Here is a 21,788-nt window from a genome sequence, read left to right on the forward strand (position 1 = left end):
CCCATTACTAAATCAGCAGAAATCGGTCAAACCTTTCCTTTCTTACTAAGGCTGCCCCGCGAGCAAGGAGGATCGAGTTTCAATGAAGTTTTCTTTTTCCATGCTGTGAATACAGATGTCAACTGCCAGTGGAGGGTCTAGCTGGTGCCACGGCTGGCTATGCATGTCTGAGCAGGGACTTGGCTGGCTGATCACAGCCGAGGGGTGCCGGGCTGGGTTCAGTGGGGGAAGATGCCTGGAAAGTAGAGGGGCTTTCCACATTTCAGCTATGTCTAAAAACTCTTTTGATGTTTTGCCTGGCTTACTCTGATGTTCACGTTCTGTGTGACAGACCCTGCCTCTCTCTGTTTTGTATAAAAAACCTTCTCGCTCACCTCCCTTCTGTTGTAGATCGCACGTCTCCGGTTAGAAAATCTTGCTTGTTTCAGTGGGATTATGGAAAATCTATAACAGGTGGGCTTTGTTTTAGGGATACGTCTTTTCTAATTATGTGTTTGCAGTATGATTTGGGTGGGTGGCCTCTGGGCTAAATGGTCTCTGAATTCTAGTCTGCTGCCTGCCTGCTCTTTGTTCCATCATGGCAGGTTCATAGAGTTCGGTGATGTTTTTGTGTTAACTGAATTACAGGTAAAATCATCAGGGCATCAGAATTAAAACTATCTGAAATTAAAGCTCAAAACTAAAACTGAAAGATTTTTAAGATGTTCATTTTACATACAGAAGCGGCGCTATTTGCCATCACAGCCAGAGTGCTGTGTCATTGTATAGATGGTACCAAAACAGCACCTTGGTAGCAGTTAATGGTTTAAATGTATACTTGGCAGTCTTTTTAAGGAGCTGACTAGCTGTCTTTAAGGTTTAAGGAGAGGTGATCATGAGAGGTATCATGTTGACCTGACAGATTGCTGGTACACTATCCACTCAATAACAGTGGATTTTTTTTTTCCTACCGTTTCATCAACCAAAACATATTTGGAGGCAAAAGACACAAAAGAATCTCACGTTGTTGGATCACTTAAGGATAGTGGTTTTAAAGTACTCAGCTGGGAAGGGAAAGGCAATAGGAAATGTGGTCGAATGGTATTTGACCTCATACCAGAAACAACAGAGTACATCGTGTAGCTGCAGAAAGAGGTTCATTTGACTCCCGAACCTCATGCATACTTGGTCCCAGCAGACATCTAAGTACCGGCCAAGGAAAAGCTAGTGGTCACTCATCCTGCACTTCTTGTAGAACATTGTTCAAGATGGTGTGCTTTTATTTGGCTTGCGTTTAAAGCATGGAAGTAATAGTACCACAGTGTGCAGGAAGATTGGGGGTTTGGCTGTACTTCTACTGTCCTTTCTGGTGGACCTTAAAATTAACTTTGCCACTCAAGGTTTAAATGTCAGGAGAATTCGTAGTGTCCAACTACATTAGAAGAAAAGAATAATTTAACGTGTGATGGGAAGCTTGTGCTCGACAGTTTGAAAAGATGTAAATATTATCAGCATCTCCTTCAGCCAGGTTCTACTGTTAGCTAGCTGTATGTTTCTTTTGGCTGCCAAATGCAGACTTTAGATAAAAAATAGTTTGTGGGCCTTGTGATTTCTGAAAAGAGACTGATTCAGTTTTGTTTTTTCCTTATTTTGTATTTGCCTTGAGTTCCAAGGCAAGTAACATCTAAGTTGACTTGATTTGCTTCTCACATCTGGATCTTGTATCCTGAACAAATCCTAATTGTATTTTTATTTTGCTTTGTTTTATTGTGTTCCTTTCAGATGTGCCAGATGAAATATATTAGGACTTGACTTTTGGCATAGAGTCTTAATATGGAGCTCTAGCAGGTAATTTCAGTTTTAGGGAAAAAAGGCTTAAGCAGCTTCTTTGTAATGGTGAGCTTTAGTACCAGCCTGGTCTATGCAGGTAGTTGAAATTGGGTCAGACTTTCCCCTAAATGCTTACTGTTAAATGCCATATTTTGACACCAGGTGGGGATCAGTGGATAGCCTTAATTATCAGCTCTGTACAGGAGCAGAAGGATGACAGATAGCGCTATCTACTTAATTACATTGGGACATGTTGATTATCTTCTTATCATTTACTACTCTGGCAGTCCTTTAGGGTCTTGTTATTCATACTTTTGTGACTTTGAAGGATGGCTGCTCATTTTTACGAAAGCATCGTTGTTCCATCAAGATAATGGCACACAAAGAGAGAGTTAGGGGAGGACAGACTCAATGTAACTGGATTAGTTCTTATGCAAATCAAATCAAATCAAATCACTTTTTATTGTCACATCACATGTGCAGGCACACTGGCACAGCACATGCGAGTGAAATTCTTGTGTGCGAGCCCCACAAGCAACAGAGATGTGCAAACACAACAACACAAATGAGCAAAATACAAGAATGGCCAACCTGAAACTAATAAATATATGTACAATATATAATAGTGTATGCATTTCTGGATGTGTATACTAAATATTTTCCTGTGTGTGTGTGTGTGTGTGTATACACATTTTTACAAATTAAATAGTAAAAAAATAAAATAATAATAATAATAATAATAAAATATATAAAATATACAGAGTTGAATATGTGCAAAACAAGTGGCATTTATATACAGTGTGGAGTGCATAATGTTGAAGTTCCAGTAGTGAAGCTGAGGTGTCTATGACGTGTTCAGCAGTCTGATGGCCTGATGGAAAAAGCTGTCTCTCAGTCTGCTGGTACGGGACCGGATGCTGCAGTACCTCCTTCCTGATGGAAGCAGTCTGAACAGTTTATGGCTGGGGTGACTGGAGTCCTTGATGATCCTCCCCGCTTTCCTCAGGCACCGCTTCCTGTAGATGTCTTGGAGGGAGGGAAGCTCACCTCCAATTATCCGTTCAGAGCACCGCACTACTCGCTGGAGAGCTTTGCAGTTGTAGGCGGTGCTGTTGCCATACCAGGTGGTGATGCATCCAGTGAGGATGCTCTCAATGGCACAGTGATAGAAGGTCCTGAGGATGCGGGGGCTCATGCCGAATCTTTTCAGTCTCCTGAGAAAGAAGAGGCGCTGCTGGGCCTTCTTCACTGTTTTGTTTGTGTGTACTGACCACGTAAGATCCTCAGCCAGGTGTACGCCAAGGAACCGGAAGCTGCTCACTCTCTCCACAGCAGCGCCGTTGATGGTGATGGGGGTGTGTACTTCTCTGCACCTCCGGAAGTCCACTATCAACTCCTTTGTCTTTGCGACGTTGAGGGTGAGATGGTTGTCTTGACACCAGTGGGTCAGGGCGCTGACCTCCTCCCTGTAAGCCGTCTCATCACCGTTGGTGATAAGACCCACCACTGTAGTGTCGTCCGCAAACTTCACAATGATGTTGGAGCTGTTAGTGGCTGTGCAGTCGTAGGTGTAGAGTGAGTACAGGAGAGGGCTCAGTACACACCCCTGTGGAGCACCAGTGTTCAGTGTGATGGGGGATGAGGTGATGCTGCCCAGTCTGACCACCTGGCGTCTGTCAGACAGGAAGCTAAGGATCCAGCTGCAGAGGGAGCTGCTCAGTCCTAGATCCTGCAGTTTCCTGTCCAGCTTCGAGGGAACGATGGTGTTGAATGCTGAGCTGTAATCTACAAACAGCATCCTCACATACGTGTCTCTCTTCTCCAGGTGTGACAGGGCAGTGTGTAGTGTCAGGGCTATGGCATCATCAGTGGACCTGTTGTGGCGGTATGCAAACTGTAGAGGGTCCAGTGAGTCGGGTAGTGCAGAGCAGATGAAATCCCTGACCAGCTTCTCGAAGCATGCAATTGCTCCTTGAGGTGCTGTTGATGGCACACCCATCACCAACCACGTAAAAGGATTGTGCTAGCTTTCTTAAGCCGGCCTGCTTCATCTGAAAGAGTGACTCATCTTTTAATCAGCCAAAATAATGTGTACTGATGATGCACAAAAGCTGCTGCTGAGTTTGATGAGCACTTGGTTTTGAGCCTGATTGGAACTGCAGAATTCAGCATTTTTGGATCTTGATTCATATTAGTGGCTACACCTCTTTATGGCTAAAAATATACCACAATATTGAGTTAACATTACTAGGAAAAACCTAAATTGTACTATGTTGTGCCATCATTCACTTTGGGTGACCTTTTAGTGATATTGCAGGGAGTCCAGTCCAAATTTCACATTGGGTTACACAATCAGTCTGAAGTCTGGCAGGAAGGAGTACCCATGGCCCTCTAGTAATTGTGTACATGAGCACATCAGAGAGTGCGTTAGGCTCTCTGTTGGTGTGAGAGTTAGCTTGTGACCTGTTGTGAGGATTACAACTGAGTGATATGTCTGTATGGGACGGTGCCAGGAGCAGCATACCCTCCCAACAGCAAGCTCAGATAGTGATGGAAGACTTGACCTCTTTTTATAGACAGCTTACGCATCATCGATTAGTAAAACTGATTTATAACGGTTCACCTTTGCAGTGGTCGAAGACCCCAGTTTATTTATAACGGAGTCAATTACATTTCAATACATGGAGCTGGATTAACTCCTAGTAAGGAGTGTGATCTACAGACGCTTTTTTAAAAAATTTTTTTATTTTTTATACAAATTAAGAGAAATATTAAATTTGAACTTTCTATTTAAAACAGAAAAATGAAGATGAGGAAAAAAAACTGCAAATTCAGAGGAACAACAGTTAAATGTGTTCTATGCTGACATTTTAATTACCCGACTGCTTCCAAACCACAATTTGATAATTTGCCCATATGTTTCTGCATCTACTTTGTGCTTCTTCATGTATATTGTCATGCATCACAGACAAAATATTTGGTCACAATCAAATAAAAGGCAGGCGCACCATACCTGTGCATGGTGTGCTTCCATTGTAGGTTCACATCATTAAAAACAAAAACAATATTTTCTGCTAACCAATGCAGAATGCTCTTCTGTACTTTGGTAACAATCTCAATCATCTTATTAAACACACACACTGGCACGCATGTACACACACATACACACTTACACACAGTTTCCATGGAAACAGAAACCAGGGCCTTTTATGATTGGTTGTTTGCCCAAGACAACCAAAAATGGTCTCGGCAGCCATGCAAAGATGGGAGATACATCATTTGTATAATGAGTAATGGGACATACACTAATGAAGAAAATAAGATGTTTGTTGTTGCCTGAAGGAGTCTTGTCACGAAATTCGATCATGAAATTGTCATCGAGTATAAATTGAGTATAAAACCCAGTTTTTCAGTCTGTTTAGGGTGACGGCAGACATCTCGGCTCTTTTTTTTTTTCTGTTATGTTCTCAGACTGCATGTGATGCGTTTGAACAGGCGTGGAACTGCCACTAACGTGGACAGTATCTGTAATAACCACACACAGGCACAGATTCGGGAGCAAACACACACACATATGGACACTTTCCCCTCATGCTGCCCTTTAGTTGCCTAATGTGTGTCTGAGGTGCAGATGGCTAAACGGTAGGAGGGCTGCTTCTGTGTTAGCCATGGTGCTAGCAGTCTTAGATTTGGCTGGTCCTGGCCTGCTGGAGCGAGAGTGAGCGGCCAGCTACCCCCTCTCAGTGACGATGGCAAGTGTACAATTCACGGCTGTGCACTCGCTCAGCATCAAGCTTTACTGTAGTTGCAGGACAAACCTGTGTATTTCTTTTCACAGGAGCCAAGCGGTGTGGTCATTTGACGCTCCGCTGTGGATTAACAGTGTCATTTTGGCTCTTGTGATGTTTTTATGTGTGCTGGCCTGCTTTTTACTTCAGTTGTTTTGATACATTTGTGTTCACAATCACAGGAAGCAAGCTGACCAAGGACCTGAAGCAGTATCTGAGCCAGCGCTTCCAGAAGTCCTCGCCTGACCACGAACTGCAGCAGACCATCAGAGACAACCTCTACCGTCACGCTGTGCCTTGTGAGTTCATGACATGTCTTTTGCTGAATCCTTCTTGTGTCTTTCACATTCCGTTCTTTTTAATAAGTATGCATTCAAGAAATGTATGAGACTTGCATCAAAACACATAATTAAAGGAATCATACAAACGCATACATCAAAGTCTGTCCAAGTACAGTATACATACATACAGTATACATTCAGAAGATTCTAGGGTACGTGACCATCAGTCATTTATCCAGTGCTCTTCCTCTTCCTCACATCAGCAACGATATTCTTAAAGAACATCAGTATTGATCAGTCTTTTGCACATGATTAACCATCCCTAAATACTGTTTAAGCAGTAGCGTATTACCATTACCAGGGGACAGTGTTGTGTAAGCATCCAAACAAAATCAGAAAACTCTTCGTTTAGGTCATTGCAAACCGCCGTCTCACATCCAGGCTTCATTAGTTTTAGATCCATGTATGAATGAGTTTGCTTGCCTCACACAGACCCTTTACCGCTGTTTCTAATTAAGCCTGATTGTTTGTCTTTAAACCAATATTGGCCGTGCAATTAGCAGGACTGATTGCTTCATATCCTGTTCCTGAAAAACCTTAATCATGACTTCATCTGTTTAATCACACAACATTTCTGTTCATCCCGCTCTTCTGCCTTCTTTCCAAACTAATCATCAACTAGTTGACACAAAGTTAGGCATGCTGCACGCACCACCCATCCTGTCAAGTAACGTTAGATCAAGTTAGATCAAGGGAAAAAATATCTGCCGTTTCCACAATGGAGAGTGTAGTCTGTGTAGGGTCAAGTTTGTGAAGACGTTTTACCGCTCATCCAAGAATATTCTTCACTTATTCGCACATTTATGGTGTGTTCCTGAATAAGTTGAAAGTTGGATTTTTTTTCCTGCTCCCAGTAGGAACACCCTCTCAACTCTGATGTCCTACTCACAAAGTTTGAGCAGCCCAGAGTTAACAGTCCATGATGGCGGCATTGAACATAGAACTTTGAAACTTCTCTGTAATGCCACTGTTGTGTATTTGTGACTCACTAAATAAGCCATACTCAGAGCACTGACCAGGCCATATCCATGAATGTGCTTTTAAGTGCAAAAAACAAGTGTTTTGCTGAACTGCTAGTAAAGCCTGGATCGCTCTACCTTGTTTTTCGTGTTTTTGGGAACATGCTAACTCAGGAGTGGTGTCACTCCCGAGTTCTGTGGTTTCTGGAATGCAGCGTTAACCCCTAGTGGGGATTGCGGTCTTTGGAGGTGGTCCTGACCTATCAATCATGTGAGTCATCACATAAGCCACGGTGTGAAGAAAGGGGTGTCATTAGCATAACCAGGGGTTAAAGGTGAAACCAATGTAGGGCCTTGCCCCACTCTATCATATTGCCTATTGAGATCCATTTAGGTTAGGTGTGAGTGTTGGAGTTAAAGAACCTGGGAGGAGGTCTTAAGACTGCATTGTAAGTGGCTGATAGCTGGTATCATAAGCCACCACCTCTATTCACCTTTTTGTTTTTTACTTAAGAAGCCTCTTGGATGATAGATAACATGTCTTCGCAAACCTCAAAAAGTAGATTTGCCTTCTTTTTACCAGCATATAAGACGATGAATAGCCTAGTAGTATCTCATGACCACTGGATCAATAAAGGCAGTAAATATAGTACCTGTAGCTTCATCAGCATCCCTCTATCACTAACCAGTATCTTCTCTGGTTGGATAATCCAGGAATAGAGGCCTGGTGTCTTTGATGTGTTTTTTCTTAGTGTTGATATAGCAACAGTTATTTGAAAGCACATTTATTTTCTAATGCCGCATATTTCTCTCATATCTACTGCTTCAAAGTGGAATTAGACATTTGAAGTTTCATTCTCTGCTCCAGGAAAAAAACCACTTGAATACAGTGTTGGTGCTAATGATGTGGCGTTATTGTATAAACAACATAATAGCATTCTTATAGACAGATGATATTCCTAGAGTAGATTTATGCCTGATGCCTGTTGCCAATTTTGACTTAACCTTGAATTGCACAGGACAGTGAAAGTGGTCCAGTTGGACCAATCAGAGGATAGTGAATCATTATCCTGCTGCTCGAGTTGGAAATCCCTACTTATCGTGGTTACAGAATGCCTGACTTATAATAAGCGAGGGGGAAAGAGCAAAACTGCATAAATGATTGGCTTGTCTGCAAATGTCTCTACTCAGCATTTTAATATTTGCATCTGTGGTGCAGTGATATAGTGATCTTTAGTAATATCCATCAGTCTCACAATAGCAATATTACATAATTTCACAATTTCCACAATAAAAACTTTGCTTGTTTTTTTTGTTTTGTTTTTTAGTATAAATTAAAATCCACAGTATGCAAATTGCGATGAAAGTGTTCATCAGCGTTATTCAACAGCTAAATGGTTTCCATGTCCTCGCCATATTGGATTTTAAGTTCATTCTTTTGGAATTGGATTTGAAAAGGATCTGCCAAAGGATGAAAATGTTCATGGTTCTTATCAGCTGGCTTTCTTTAATTAGTTTATTCATGGTCTCTCACACAAATTACTATCTGACTTTGTCTGCATTACCTCCACTGCCATATGTCAGCTAGACACTGGTAGAGGGTGGGAGGGGCCAGCCGTTTTAATTACGGAGTGGTCCGAGGCACACCAGTAAAAACCTCGCTGCTGTTGGCAGCAAACGGTGCATGAAGGTGTTCTCCGGGCCACATGTTTAATAGGACTCTAAAGTTTTCATTGTCATGGCTCGTAGTGGAGAGTCCATCTTTTACCAGAATATTGAATTCAGAGATGCTTTGCAACAGCTTAATATTTTCTTTGTGTTGTTTGAGGTCATGTTGCATGGGGCAGTGACTAAATGTATCCTTATGCCCATCACAGTCAGAGCAAAAAGCACGTGTTTGTGAAATGGGTGTGTTTGCATTTGACCTGCAGTTGTGTGAGGTCAGTGTTTATCTTTGTTTATAATGGTCGGATCCTTGATCAAGGCGCTTTCACATGTTCCTGTGCTCGTGTGATTTTTTTTTTTTTTTTTTTTTAAAGCAAACAGCAGGTGGAGAAACAGAAGGAGAGAGAGGTCTGGTGTAATTTGGCAAAAATTGTATCGCAGCTTAATCAACCTTTCTACACTTTTATAGTCCTCCTGTCACTGTCAGAGCACTATAGGTCAAAATCCATGTATTACCTGTGAGCTGCTTGACATTTAGCTCAGTTCAGTTTTATTTATATAGCACCAAATCACAGCAACAGTCGCCTCAAGGTTCTTTACATTGTAAGGTACACTGTACAATAAATGGAGAGAGAACCGCAACAATCAGGTGGCCCGCTGCGAGGAAGCACTTGGCAATGGTGGGAAGGAAGAACTCTGTTTTAACAGGAAAGCTCATGGAGGGGGAGCTATCTGCTGCGACTGGGTGAGGGAGACGAGAAAAACGCCAGGATCCAGATTCTTTAGAGCTCCAATGTCGGAACTCGGGAGTGACGTCGTTCCAAAGTCAGTGCATTCTAGAAAAAACATGGAAAAACAGGTTTTGCTTTGGTTCTTAGCAAGGTAAAGAAATTGATTTAAGATTTATTCTGGAAATCGGCAAGAATATCACACACACTGGTTCCCTAAACAACTACACAACAACGGAGGGATTAAACAGTATTTTGTAACAGTTTTCAGTGCGTGTTTGCTGTCTGCTGTCCATACGCCACTTCACTATATCTTAAACTTGAATGTAGCTTTATTAAAAAAAAAACATAAGCAGCTGGTGTAAATATCCTAATGTTCAGTTTCAGAAAAAACAGTTAGACACACTCACTTCATAGAAAAATGATTGGAGGCTATTTTACCATCCAACCAGCAGTTTTAAAAAGGCACAGTGGAATTGGACTAATTATATAGTTAAGGGGTAAAAACCAGATAAAAATGAACTTTTAAAACATGGTTGGAGAAATGACTAACAAGAAGTGCAAGAGAATTTTTGTTGTTGTTGTTGTCATTTGTCCATAAACTAGTTTCCTCACTCGCATGTCCAAAAAAGTCAGCTGTCCCTATAACCCTGTTAATATTTGAAGCACAGCACTCCCACCCTCCCCCATCTGCCGAGGCATTTATCTGCTTCCCTTGTGGTCATCCCATCTGTACGTCAAACATTCCCAGTCTCCCATTATCCCCACCGACCCTCCACTCCCTCTATCCTCCTCCTCTTCATTCCTGACCCCCCCAACTCATGACACCACTGCCTCTCGTCCTCCCGCTGCCACTGCTGCTCCCGTTCTCCTTCTGTATCAGTCTTTGTCTTCCTCTTCTTTTTTTCCTCCCTGCCAGTTACAACGATCGGAGCAGTAGCAAGAAGAAGACGGTTGCTCTGTGGGTTTAATACCTGATATTTAAATCTCGCCGTTCTGTGTCGACAAGCCTTGAAAAGGGAGCTCTGATCTCGCCTGCATCAAGGCAAGTAAGCAGTATTGTCTGCTGTAGTTGTTGTGATGCCGATGGCTTGGGGATCGCTCCTGAAATGGACAGGGTTTGCACAAGTCTGTGTTCACGTGCGTGTGTCTGTCTGTGTGTGTGTGTGTGTGTGAGTGATGATGAATTGCGGGACTGGCAGTGCAGACAATTGGACGACCCGTATATAGGCTAAGAGGACGGCTTGGAGGGAGGTGTGGGCTGAAGCCGTGGGGATCGAGATGGGGGTAGGGTGGAGTTTGGGTGTGGGAGGAGGGCAAGAAGCGGGGGGGGATGGGCAGAGAGGAGAAAAGAGAGAGGGGATGGAAAGATTGGGGGACAAACACACTCAAATCAGTGTTGATTCTAGCTAGCTAGTCAAGCTAACATAAACATGAATAAGCATTTAGATGTATAACCTGTGGTTGGATCAGAGCTCACTGTCCTGTCCAATACGAGCGGGTTTTCGTCTGTGTCAACAACGGACACACAAGCCGCCTCTCTAGTCATACTTTAAAAATTGCAGTCGGAGATGCAATCACACAGTGGTACCTCAACAAAGCAAAAGAAATGCACAAAGCTCTGAGAGTGGCGGTGCCCTTTCTAAGCAGCAAATGAAGTCAAGTAAAGGCACTACAAGGTAAAAACAAGACCTAGATCTAAACTTGAGGCTCTTTTTTTTTTTTCCTGAGAAGAGGATGCATGTCAGTCAAATAATCCGTGTGTCCGGTATCTGTCACGCACTATGTAAGGGAAGCTCTCCTAAGTGTATTCGAACATGTCTGTTCAACAACTAATCCTTCCTGTTAAACCAGTTCTTTGTTGAATTCAACCATCTCTCAAAGCCAAGTTTGCCACGCGCTGGACTTCTCAAAACACCTTACACCACGGCCATACTTGAGTGCAACTTTTGTACTGACACAGAACTATACATTGGCATTATCTCAGTAGTCCATCCACACCACACCTGCTGACATCTGCGAATTAAAAGAATCTTCTGAAATACATTTATCTCTTTATGTCAGAAGTTAAGCTATAGAACCGGGGGACAGTTAGCTTAGCCCGACAACTGGGAGGAGGAGGAAACGGTAGCCAAAACAGTATTTGTGTCTGCTCATTTCAAAAACGGCTGCAAGGCTTAGCTAACCAGCTGCTGGGTGTAGCTTCATGCAGACATAGGAACATTGTTGTTGTACAGATTTATTTTCTGTTTTTGCTGACTTTTGTTTTTTTAAACCACAGGGGTAGGGCTCTAGGTCACAAAACAGCATCTCTGTATTAGTTGGAGCACACTTAAAATGGGGGGTTCCCAGCATGCTGCAGGTAGATGAAGCCAACTGTGCAGGAAACAGTAACTGCCGAATAGGCAAAATGGTTTTTATTTTATTTTTTTTTCTCCGGGGTACAAAACCATTATCAGGATCAAAGGATTGCTGCCATAAAGGGGATTTGTGATAGATGAAGTCCCTTGGAGCGTAAGAAGCAGCACACCTTGTAGATTAAATGCTAATATTATTGCTAAATCTCGCACCAATGCAAGTGTCCAGCAGTGATTTACTTTGTTTTTTTTTTCCTGATGGCAGTTGCTCCTTCATTACATTTTAAAATTTAACTTTTGAGCTCTGCAGTCCATCAACACCACACTCAAAATAAAGTGAGATTTCCATGCATGCAGATTTTATTGACCTTTGACCTTACTCCATTGTATATCTTTGCACTGCATTTCCCAGCCCCCTTCCTTAACAACAAAGCACAACATAGCAGCTTCTTCCACTTGGAAAGTTTAAATATGTTTTTTCTTGTTTGTCCATATTTCAGCTTGACTCTCACATGAAGGACCTTTGAACTCGTTCTTTTGGGATTGTTCTGCAGTTATCCCGGTTGATTAGTTGTGTTATAGTTTGCTTATCTATCTACCAGACTTGTAACCTCTATAAATATCAGCAGTGTAGGAATTAGGCTATTTAGCTCCTTCTTTTGCGTTTGACATATATATTTATGCAGCCTCAGTCTCACTTCAGTCCATTCCTCTGTGGCCAGCTCTCATCTCACCTCCTAACTCCACATCTTTATTTGCTGCAAAAGGTTCCTCGTCACATGTCGGTCAAGGATGACTTGCCAGGAACTTGTTCAACAGCCAGAGCAAGCGTACGTGTTTGTGTGTATAAGAACATCAGTGTCCTGAGAGGAGCGGTGAAACAAGAGGTGTCGTTGGGATCCGATGGGATCTATGAGAACAAGAAAGAATAGGGGTGAATAGCCAAGAGGAGGGGAGGGAGCAGGGGGAAGTGGGCGGGTGCATGTGGGTGCCTGCGAGACGGAAAACAGCGGGGCTCAGTCAGCGAGAGAGAGACTGAAGCTCAGCTCAGCGCTGGTGTGTGTGGGTATGAGACGGGAGCGCATTATAAGTCAGTGTGTGGATGCTGCTTAGCTTAGCTCTCGTTAGCTTAGCATCACAAAGCTGGACAGAGGACAGACACACAGGAGAAGGAAGGAGAAGGTGGAAAGGAGAAGGAACGGTGGAGCTGCACTGTTTGTTTTTTGGGTTGTTTCTCTCCCCCCTCCTCATTCCTCATCTACACCTGATTGGATTTTTTTTTTTCCTCCTGTCTCCTGTTGACGTGGTGTTGTTCTGTGGACTGTAGTGGAAGGAGCAGAAGCCCCCCCCCCCCCCCCCCCCCCCCCTCAAAGGCTCCCTGATTGAGGTATTTTGATTTGAGTTTTCTTTGCAGAAGAGACACCTAGGGTTGCTGTGATTTAATGGTTGGGGGTTGGGATGGAGAGGCAGGCGATGGGGATGGCTGTGCATCAGGCGGAAGGTATGAGGAGCAGAGCGAGGGAGACGGAGGCACATCGCTGGCAGTAATGGAGGCTGATGTGTTGTGGTCAAACGGAAGCTGTGTGTGTCTGTGTCTGTCTGTCTCAGGTATGCTCGTGTCTGTGTGTATTTTTGTCTGTGGCCCGACACGCTGCCCCCGTGTGTGTTTGTGTGCGCAAAGTGTCACTTCCTGTTTGTGAATGTACAGTATGTGTGTTTGTGGTGGAAGCTCTTCAGCCCTGTGATGGCTCTGTTAAGGCTGTGTGATCTGTTGACATGTGTGATCACATTGGAAGCCATTGCCTCCAGCAGCAAACTGCCGCCTGTATGTTTGTCTGTCTGCAGCTTCTGGGATGCTACGGTTAGCTTTTGCCTTTCTTTCATCCTTCCTCTTTCTCCCCCCCAACCTTTCTTTTCTTTCTTTTTTTTCTTTTTCTTCGATCTCATGTCTGGATGACCCCCTCCCCATCCCCATCCCTGCTCCCACCCCGCCCCTCTAAATGGATCGTTTTAGAGCCTTTCTTTTCCATTTTCATATTGCTGTAGGTAGTAGCTAGCCCATGGTGCTTTTTTCCTTTATGGGTGGAATAAAAAAGACAAAGGCCGGCTGTGAGTGTGTGCGCAGGGGCATTTTCAGGCAGGTTTCTGCCTGATTTAGCTTCACACTGCACTACTGGCAGTGGATTTTATTAGCTCTCTCCTTTTAACCTGGTCCTCATCTATCTGTATGGGAATCATATGGGGCTGAATGAATTTCTTATAAAGGGAAAGAATGGAGAACATAGCGGGTCAAGAGAAATCCTGCTTTGATCTGATTGTGGTGTGTGTATTTGTATTTTTATGTGTGCGTTGTCTCTTATTTGCATACCTCTTTCAGCCAACCAGAGTGGCGAAAACTACCTCCCCTGACTCAAAGCAGTCAATCGCAAATGAAAAGCAACTATAGGTCTAGAAAACCCCAACAAAAATGGTCCCTTTTAATATTTGTTTGCCCATCATCACCACATAAGGGAGATTGTTTGGGGTGTTGGGGCTGTTTGAAAGCCTGGACAATGGACTGCAACTGCTCCTCTCCTCAAACCTAAAAAAAGTCAAAAAACATAAAGCAAAACAAAAAAACAAAAAAGATGTAATGTAAACAGAAACGTGAGGATTGGAAAATGCTGGAATTTGTGGCTTGTGCTTTTGGTTGGATTAACCCTTTACTGAGACAGATGGCCTTATCCCCCTGCCGTGGTGACAAACCCCAGTCAGCTTGTGACCCCTCCTGCATTTGTGTGTGTGTGTGTGTGTGTGTGTGTGTGTGCGTGCATTCTTACACCAAAAGGGGAAGAGAAAAAAGAAGGGAAAAAAACACTGGCAGGCTTGCTCTGGCCAAGATGGTGGATGGCTCTGTTTTGGTTTTGGACTATAGCGCCAGTCTGCTACCCCCCCACGTGTGTGTGTGTGTGTGTGCTTGTGCGCGTCTTGAAAATTATCCATGAAGACATGCCTCAGTATCTTCTTGGAAAATGTGGACTAGCCGGCTAGCTTTGACATGAGAGCATGTTTATTGTGGAGACTGAGGGAAATGCTTTTGTAATAGCTTCTGCACAACAGTTGGGTCTAAGACTGTAGCCAGATTTCTGAGGCAGGCCCATAATCCGTGCTGCTTCCTTGTCATTTTCCACCAGCTACATACAGTATTCTTTAAATTGGCACCTATTTAATCAAAGCAGATGCTCTAATAAACCACAGTGAATCAACAAAATGTGGCCCGTTTGAAGGAAAAAAACCCTGAAAACTTGGCTATAGTTACCTTGTGTGTGTGGTGCCCCCCCCCCCCCCCCCCCCCTTTATTCTTGTCTTGTGTTTAATCTACCAAAAGCAAAATGCGTAAATACTTTCCAAAATAAGCTTTTCTCTTTTATAACGATTATGGAATTTTTGTAATGAGTTTGACTAAAAAATAAATTGTCTGGATGTTGTCACAGTTATAAGAACAAACCATAGGCACTTTGTGTCCCATAGGTTTATGTGTTAGGTGCCTTGTCTAGTTGATTGGAAGAGTTGGAGACTAGTAAAAAGGGCTACATATAAAGCAGGGGTAGGCAACTCCAGGCCTCGAGGGCTGGTGTCCTGCAGGTTTTAGATGTATCCTTGATCCAACACAGCTGATTCAAATGGCTAAATTACCTCCTCAACATGTCTTGTAGTTCTCCAGAGGAATTGTGATGAACTAATCATTTGATTCAAGTGTGGTGAGATCTAAAACCTGCAGGGTACCGGCCCTCAAGGCCTGGAATTGCCCACCCCTGGTAATCAGCCTCATGTGACGTCAAGACAATCATATTTGTCTATGAAGATGTTTTAAAAAGATCCTGGTGTATCGAGTTTTACGGACATGAACTTGCATGACCTCTCTAACCTGCTATTCATTGCTGCTAGAAGATAGCTGGTCAAGAGTTCATTTGCAGCTGCTAGCATCCTATGACTAAAAAATGACCAAAATCTGAAATGTTTGGTGTAGATTTTTAACCAGAATGCCTTTTAGTGTTAACTGTTACCCCCATAAAGATGACATCTGGCAACCTCCCCCAAGTTTTGGCACATAACTATATATCAGGGGTGGGGAACTCCAGGCCTCGAGAGCCGTTGTCGTGAAGGTTTTAGATCTCACCCTGGGCCAACACACCTGAATCAAATGATTAGTTCATTACCAGGCCTGTCGAGAACTTCAAGACATGTTGAGAAGGTTATTTAGCCATTTAAGTCAGCTGTGTTGGATCAGGGACACATCTAAAACCTGCAGGACACCGACCGTTGAGGCATGGAGTTCCCCCACCCCTGATATATATCAATAAAGTTGTGGTTTGACTATACTAACTTGTGAAGCAGCCATGAAATAGGACCACTCTGTTGAGAAAAGGGACAAAGGTTACATCTAGCAGGCATCTGATGGGGAAAGAGTTAATATTGGTAGCATGCATTGTATTAATCTCAGTAGCCAGGCACAAACAATGTCTTCTCTTTTACTTGACGCAAACCATAAGCGAATCCTCTTTATCCTTCACATCTGGATTTCGGTATCACTGGTCATTTACATAAGTGCTGTAGCCAAAATGAATTAAGCTGTAATTATACTTCTGGATTGTATGACATCAGCAACATTAGAGCAGAAAAACAGATTTGGGCCTACAGTGGGACCCGGTGTGAGACTTGAGGAGAACCACAGTTCTCCACCATTCAAACCCGAAACAGGAAGAGTTTTGCCCGACCACACAAGCTGCTGTTATAACTGCCAAGCGTACTGCAGACAGAGAAATCACAAATGAGCAGATCAGAGACTGGGTGGAGCCTGTGGTCTTAATCAATGAACTGGAGAAGTGATGGAAGCAGAAAGGAGTGATGGAGGGAATGGAAGCAGAGGGAGTGAACATCACAAGTCCCTGTGGACTATCCACTGAGTCGTGTCATGAAAGTTTTAACCAACTTTTGCAGATAACAGCTTCTGCTCTACCCTAGCTCATACATATAACCTGGAATACATTGTGCCTTGTATTGTGTCTGTGTGTGTGTCTTATCACGTGTAGAAAAACAACATTTTGTCCAAATATGCTGTCAGAGTTTAGGAGTGGCGCCATTGTCTATGTGTCAGTCACAGACCACTTAAAATGCACCGTTTCAAATAACTCCTGTCCTGAGTGACCTGAATGGCAGCACAGAAGCCGAATAAGAACAGCTGGCTCTATTAATAGAACAATTATGATAATGAATCATTGCCAAACACATTTATGATGGCCTACTTTTCACTCACAGCACTGATCACTTCAGTGGTGAAAGTGTTGAAACAAACAATGATTGTTTTAATATGCTGCTTTTATTTCTAAATCCAGAAACCCACTAATCTGTATGTTGTTTCTCTGAACCTCGATGTTTGAATGACATTTGTTTTTTAGGTCACACTGGTCATTCTGTTGATATAGCGTGTCTGTTGATATAGTGTGGGCATACCCTGAAGTGCCCCATTACAAAACTGATAAGTTATTTTCAGCACCAATACAGATTAGTTGGAGTCAATTTGACAGTTTCCAGTAAAAAAAACAAACAAACCAAAAATACAAAAATCATGCTGTCAGTTTTTAAAATGACTCCATACAAAAAAAATCATTAAATGTATTTTCTCATGCTATCTCTACGTGAAAGAACCCTCTGCATGCTTCCTAAACCGCTCACCTGAACTGCTACAGCCTGCAAATACACTCCTTTGTGCCTGTCTGTGGCACAGTATCCTTTATTGATATATCTGATATCTAAACAATTGCACTGAATAAAGAAAGATGTCTTTATTGTTGTGATTGATCAAAAATTATTTTATTTTGAAAGGGTGCGTGTGTGTAATCAAATACATCATGGTTTTACATAGATGCTGCAAATTTTTTATACAGAAATTGCTGCGGTGTGCACACTATTGCTAATTATAACCATACAGTGTGACATGTGTGCATTAACCCAGTTCATGTTGCTTTTTTAACAATACTGTTGCGTCATCAGCAGTGACAAAATAACTTCTGCTTTCTGGTGTGGCTGTTGCAGATTAGGCAGGTATCGATCACGTGCAAAAACATGTTTAAAAAGTCGGCACGTGTGCGGCAGTAATTTGTCTTGGATGTCGTTGTGAAAGAATTCATAAAGAAATGCCGTTTGGACAGGCTTGACCTATAAGTCTTTTAATTCAAATATCAGGTACACAGTAATTGTGTGGAACAGTTTTTCAAGGTTAGAACTATTATAATCGTGTTATTTGGATATCCTGACCTGGGTCACTGCTTTTTTTTTAAGTTGAACCTTATATTTCCATGGTGACCTTCATCATCACCATCATCTAGAAACGCTCAAACCTTGAGATTTGCACTAAGAACCTTCTTGCTGTAAATCTTTCCCCCTTAAGGACAACATTTGAAGACCCTTCCATACCCTTTATTGCTATATCAGTAAAGACATGATTTAATGATCATTAGAATAGTTTCAGAGTTTTTCCAAGGGTAGCTGCAGAGGCAGAGACCATAGGCCTGAAATATGACTGAAACTGCTTTTGGAAAAAAGCTCAAGGGTTACTCCAAGTTAGCGTCCAAGGGGTTAAGAGTTAAAAGACCAGCTGATAGTAATATCAAAGAAGTATATTTCAGCCTGGTTCTTTTGCCTCTTTTTAAACCATGACAGCTTAAAGATTTAAGCGGGCTGAAGATGCCCTAATGATTTTTGCCAAACTAAAGCTTCAAACTGGATCAAATAAAGATGTCAAGGAGGGCGACTTCCCAGCTCCCAGCTATGATGACAAAGTCATCCGTGGAGTCAAGCCCTGCGTTGTCCTTGTGGAAGGAATTAAATGTAGGTCACCACCAAAATGAAAGGCCCGGCCTCGGCCTGGGGGGATATGTGCCCAGGGTCCTCTGTTGCTCTGGGGGAATGCAAGTGTAGGAAATAAACAGATTTATCACACGTGGCTATTTTTAGAAGCTGTGTGCGTGCCTGTAGAGCCTCCTTCTACTTCTTTTTCATCTGCCTTAATGTCATTGTGTTAAGGAAATATGGCTAAGATTACTTTTGTCTTTTACTTTGTCACTGACTATCATCTGACTCAGTTGTTGCCCAGCTACTGTCTACTAGAACATCTCCTATGTTAGGTCTTCTGTCTCCTATATAATTCATCAAGGTTCAAGTCCTCATAGACTTCTGTCCTTCATAGTGTTGTGGAATATGTTTAAGTGAAGAATAATTAAACAGTGTTGTCATGCTCTTGTGTCATTGTACTCTCAAATCTAACTGAGATATCATGCACTGACTTCTCAAATGTTGCTAAACCTAGTGTCCAACCTTGTATCCAGTAAGGTTAGAAAAAAAACTACATAAAATATAATTAAAACAGAATGTAGTGGTTTATAAAAATACCCCAAAGATGACACTTCACATGTACAAGGACACCGAGACATTGGTGAGGTCTGGGGCAGCAGTGACGGATGGATTCAAGGTGGGGTGGGATTATGTTAGGGATAGTCTCTGAGCCCCTTCTTGTTTGCAGTGGTGATGGACAAGTTGACAGATGAGGCCAGGCAGGAGTCTCCATGGACTATGATGCTCACAGACGACACTGTGATCTGTAGTGAGAGGAGAGAGCAGGTGGATGAGAGCCTGGAGACATGGAGACATGGACTAGAGAGAAGAGGAATGAACGTTGGCAGAATACATATAGCTGTGAGTGTGAATGAGAGGGAGATGGGTGGAACAGTGAAGCTGCAACAAGCAGAGGTGGTGAGGGTAGAAGAGTTTAAATACCTGGGGTCAACCATCCAAAGCAATGGACAGTCCACAAGGGGCGTAAAGAAGAGAGTGCAGGTGGGGTGGAGTGGGTGGAGATGAGTGCCAGTGCCAATCTGCGACAGAAGGATGGCAGCAAGAGTGAAAAAGAAGGTTCACATGATGGTCGTGAGACCTGCTATGATGTGTGGTTTGGACAGGATGCCGACCCGGTAGGGGATGGAGGGAGCGGATTAGAAATTAGTACATCAGAGGGACAGCTCAGGTTGAGCAATTTGAAGATAAAGTTAGAGAGGCAAGAGATGGTTCAGACGCGCTCAGAACAGAGTACTGGATACACTAGACAAAGGATGTTGAAGAGGAAACTGGCAGGAAAGAGCAGAGGAAGACTCGTGGATGCGGTGAAGGAGGACATGCAGAGGGCTGGGGTGAGAAAGGATATTAGGGATAGGGTGAGATGGAGACAAATGATCAAAACAGCAGCTATTTGGACATTTTACAGCTGATGACATTATTAAGAAACAGGTCAGTAACAATAATTGGTTAGTGTCTTATAGAAGGTTGAGCTTTTTAGAGGTGAAGGTGTGGAAGTGTTCACCATGCTGTGAAAGACTGCCTCGTCAAGTTAAGTCTACCATGCATATTCTCGAGGAGGTGGTTAATAATTATTATTAAATATGGCTCTGTCAAAATTGGACTCAAACATATCACCTAGTTTAATAAGTTGGGTTTCCCCCCCCAAAATAATATTTTTTTCCCAATTAAAACACGAGTGATTTATAAATGATTATAAAACATTAGATTCAGTCTCCACACAGCGTCCCGACTTATTTGGCAACTTGGTTGCTTTGGGGAGACGATCCCTCAAAATAGTCTACCATCAATTAAATATGGATGAGCTGCTTGGATTTCTCTGGCACTAGTGTCAGCTGTGCTTGAAGTTAGTTTGTAAAGATCATTATATCAGTTTTTTGCTTTAGAGCAGGAAATCATAAGGTGTACTGCATGCATGTTTTGTTTGATAAGTAATGAGATTCCATGTAAATTCTTAGGCCGTGTATTTGTGAAAGAGACAGTTATTGTTAGTCATCTTGTGTGAAGTCTTGATTTTTTTTTCCTTTGGTATGTAATATGTGTCACCATTACACATCAAATTATTTTTCTCCTCGTCGTTGAACCAAAATATGAACCCTGAACACCCCGGTTCAGTTTGGATAATGGGACATTGGCACAAAAGGAGGCAGTCTGATATTGATCTGCTGTAAGCCGAGTGACAGTTTAGACAAAGTGGGCAGGCCAAGGTCACAGTGAGGGTCGTGGCTAGTTGCTGTCATCTATTGATTGTGGTTTGAAAGACGTGCACGTGCAACATTATGCCCTTGATTGCTGATAAACCCGATTCTGCGAAATTCTGATTATTACTAAGGTCACTAAAGTAGTCGTCATTCACTTGTTTTGTAAATACATTAAACTTCAGATGTTCAAGAATTATGAAGGTTTCTTTTACTTTTACTTGCCAACAGAAACATGCATGTGCAATCCAGATCTTTACACGATCAAAATAGCTGATTTAAAAGTGTTATAAACAACTTTTGAACACTGCATCATTCAAGAAAAGGTTCAAGAGCAACTCAAATAAGAAGCCCTGAAATGTTATCTGCTTACCAAGTTAGGAATTTATCACTAAGGTTTTAGCAACTTTAATATAGTGAAACTAGGGGGGGCTTATACAAAACTTCAGCTAGTATCAGTAGTTTTCAGTGCAGCCGTAAGGTGGACAACACTGGAAACCTGACAGCACTTAATTCAATTCAATATTCAATTCAAAGCACTGACAACAAAATTGTCATTGCAAATATCTTCCCAAGTGTTTACAAGGAACGCTGACTAATGTTGAGTGTTGCAATGCTACGAGAAAATGGCAATGGGCTTGTTTTGGAGTCAGGAGCTGGGGGAGTTGCTGCAGGGAGGAACGTGGAGTCTTAGGCTATAGTGGAAGAGGGATGTTAAACATTTCAGGATGATGACTGGGAGGTCACAGAGTTCATGAGCTTATCTGCCTATGAAACCTCTAACTGTAATGCTAGAGGAACATGGAGAAAATGGAAAGAATTACAGGGAGTGTTTCTTGAATGAAGAGCGGAGTGATCTAGTTTCGTCGGTGATGGGCTGTGTAGACCCTGAAGCAGATACTGTTGTAGTGAGTGAATACGTTTTTGATTGTGCCTATTAGAATGTAGTAAAGTTCAAAGTCAGAGGACTTCAATGCTTTTGCTGTAAGAACGTGCAGTCATTTCGGTTAATTTGACACTATCTGAACGTGGCGGCTTCTTCGCTGGATGCA

The 21,788-nt window shown here is 42.6% G+C and overlaps 1 protein-coding gene across 1 annotated transcript in view; it reads left to right on the forward strand.

Moving 5' to 3' along the window:
- Window positions 1-21,788, forward strand: part of magi1b (membrane associated guanylate kinase, WW and PDZ domain containing 1b) — a 137,537-nt gene that overhangs the window by 52,493 nt on the left and 63,256 nt on the right. The window contains exon 2 of the mRNA XM_085353074.1: window positions 5,780-5,896. Within this exon, the coding sequence (XP_085209200.1) occupies window positions 5,780-5,896 (117 nt within the window). The remainder of the gene's footprint in view (window positions 1-5,779; window positions 5,897-21,788) is intronic.

The sequence above is a fragment of the Diplotaxodon limnothrissa genome, linkage group LG5 (assembly GCF_057381915.1).
Source record: "Diplotaxodon limnothrissa isolate DT_005_m linkage group LG5, D_limnothrissa_male_GT1.1, whole genome shotgun sequence".
NCBI lineage: Eukaryota > Metazoa > Chordata > Actinopteri > Cichliformes > Cichlidae > Diplotaxodon > Diplotaxodon limnothrissa.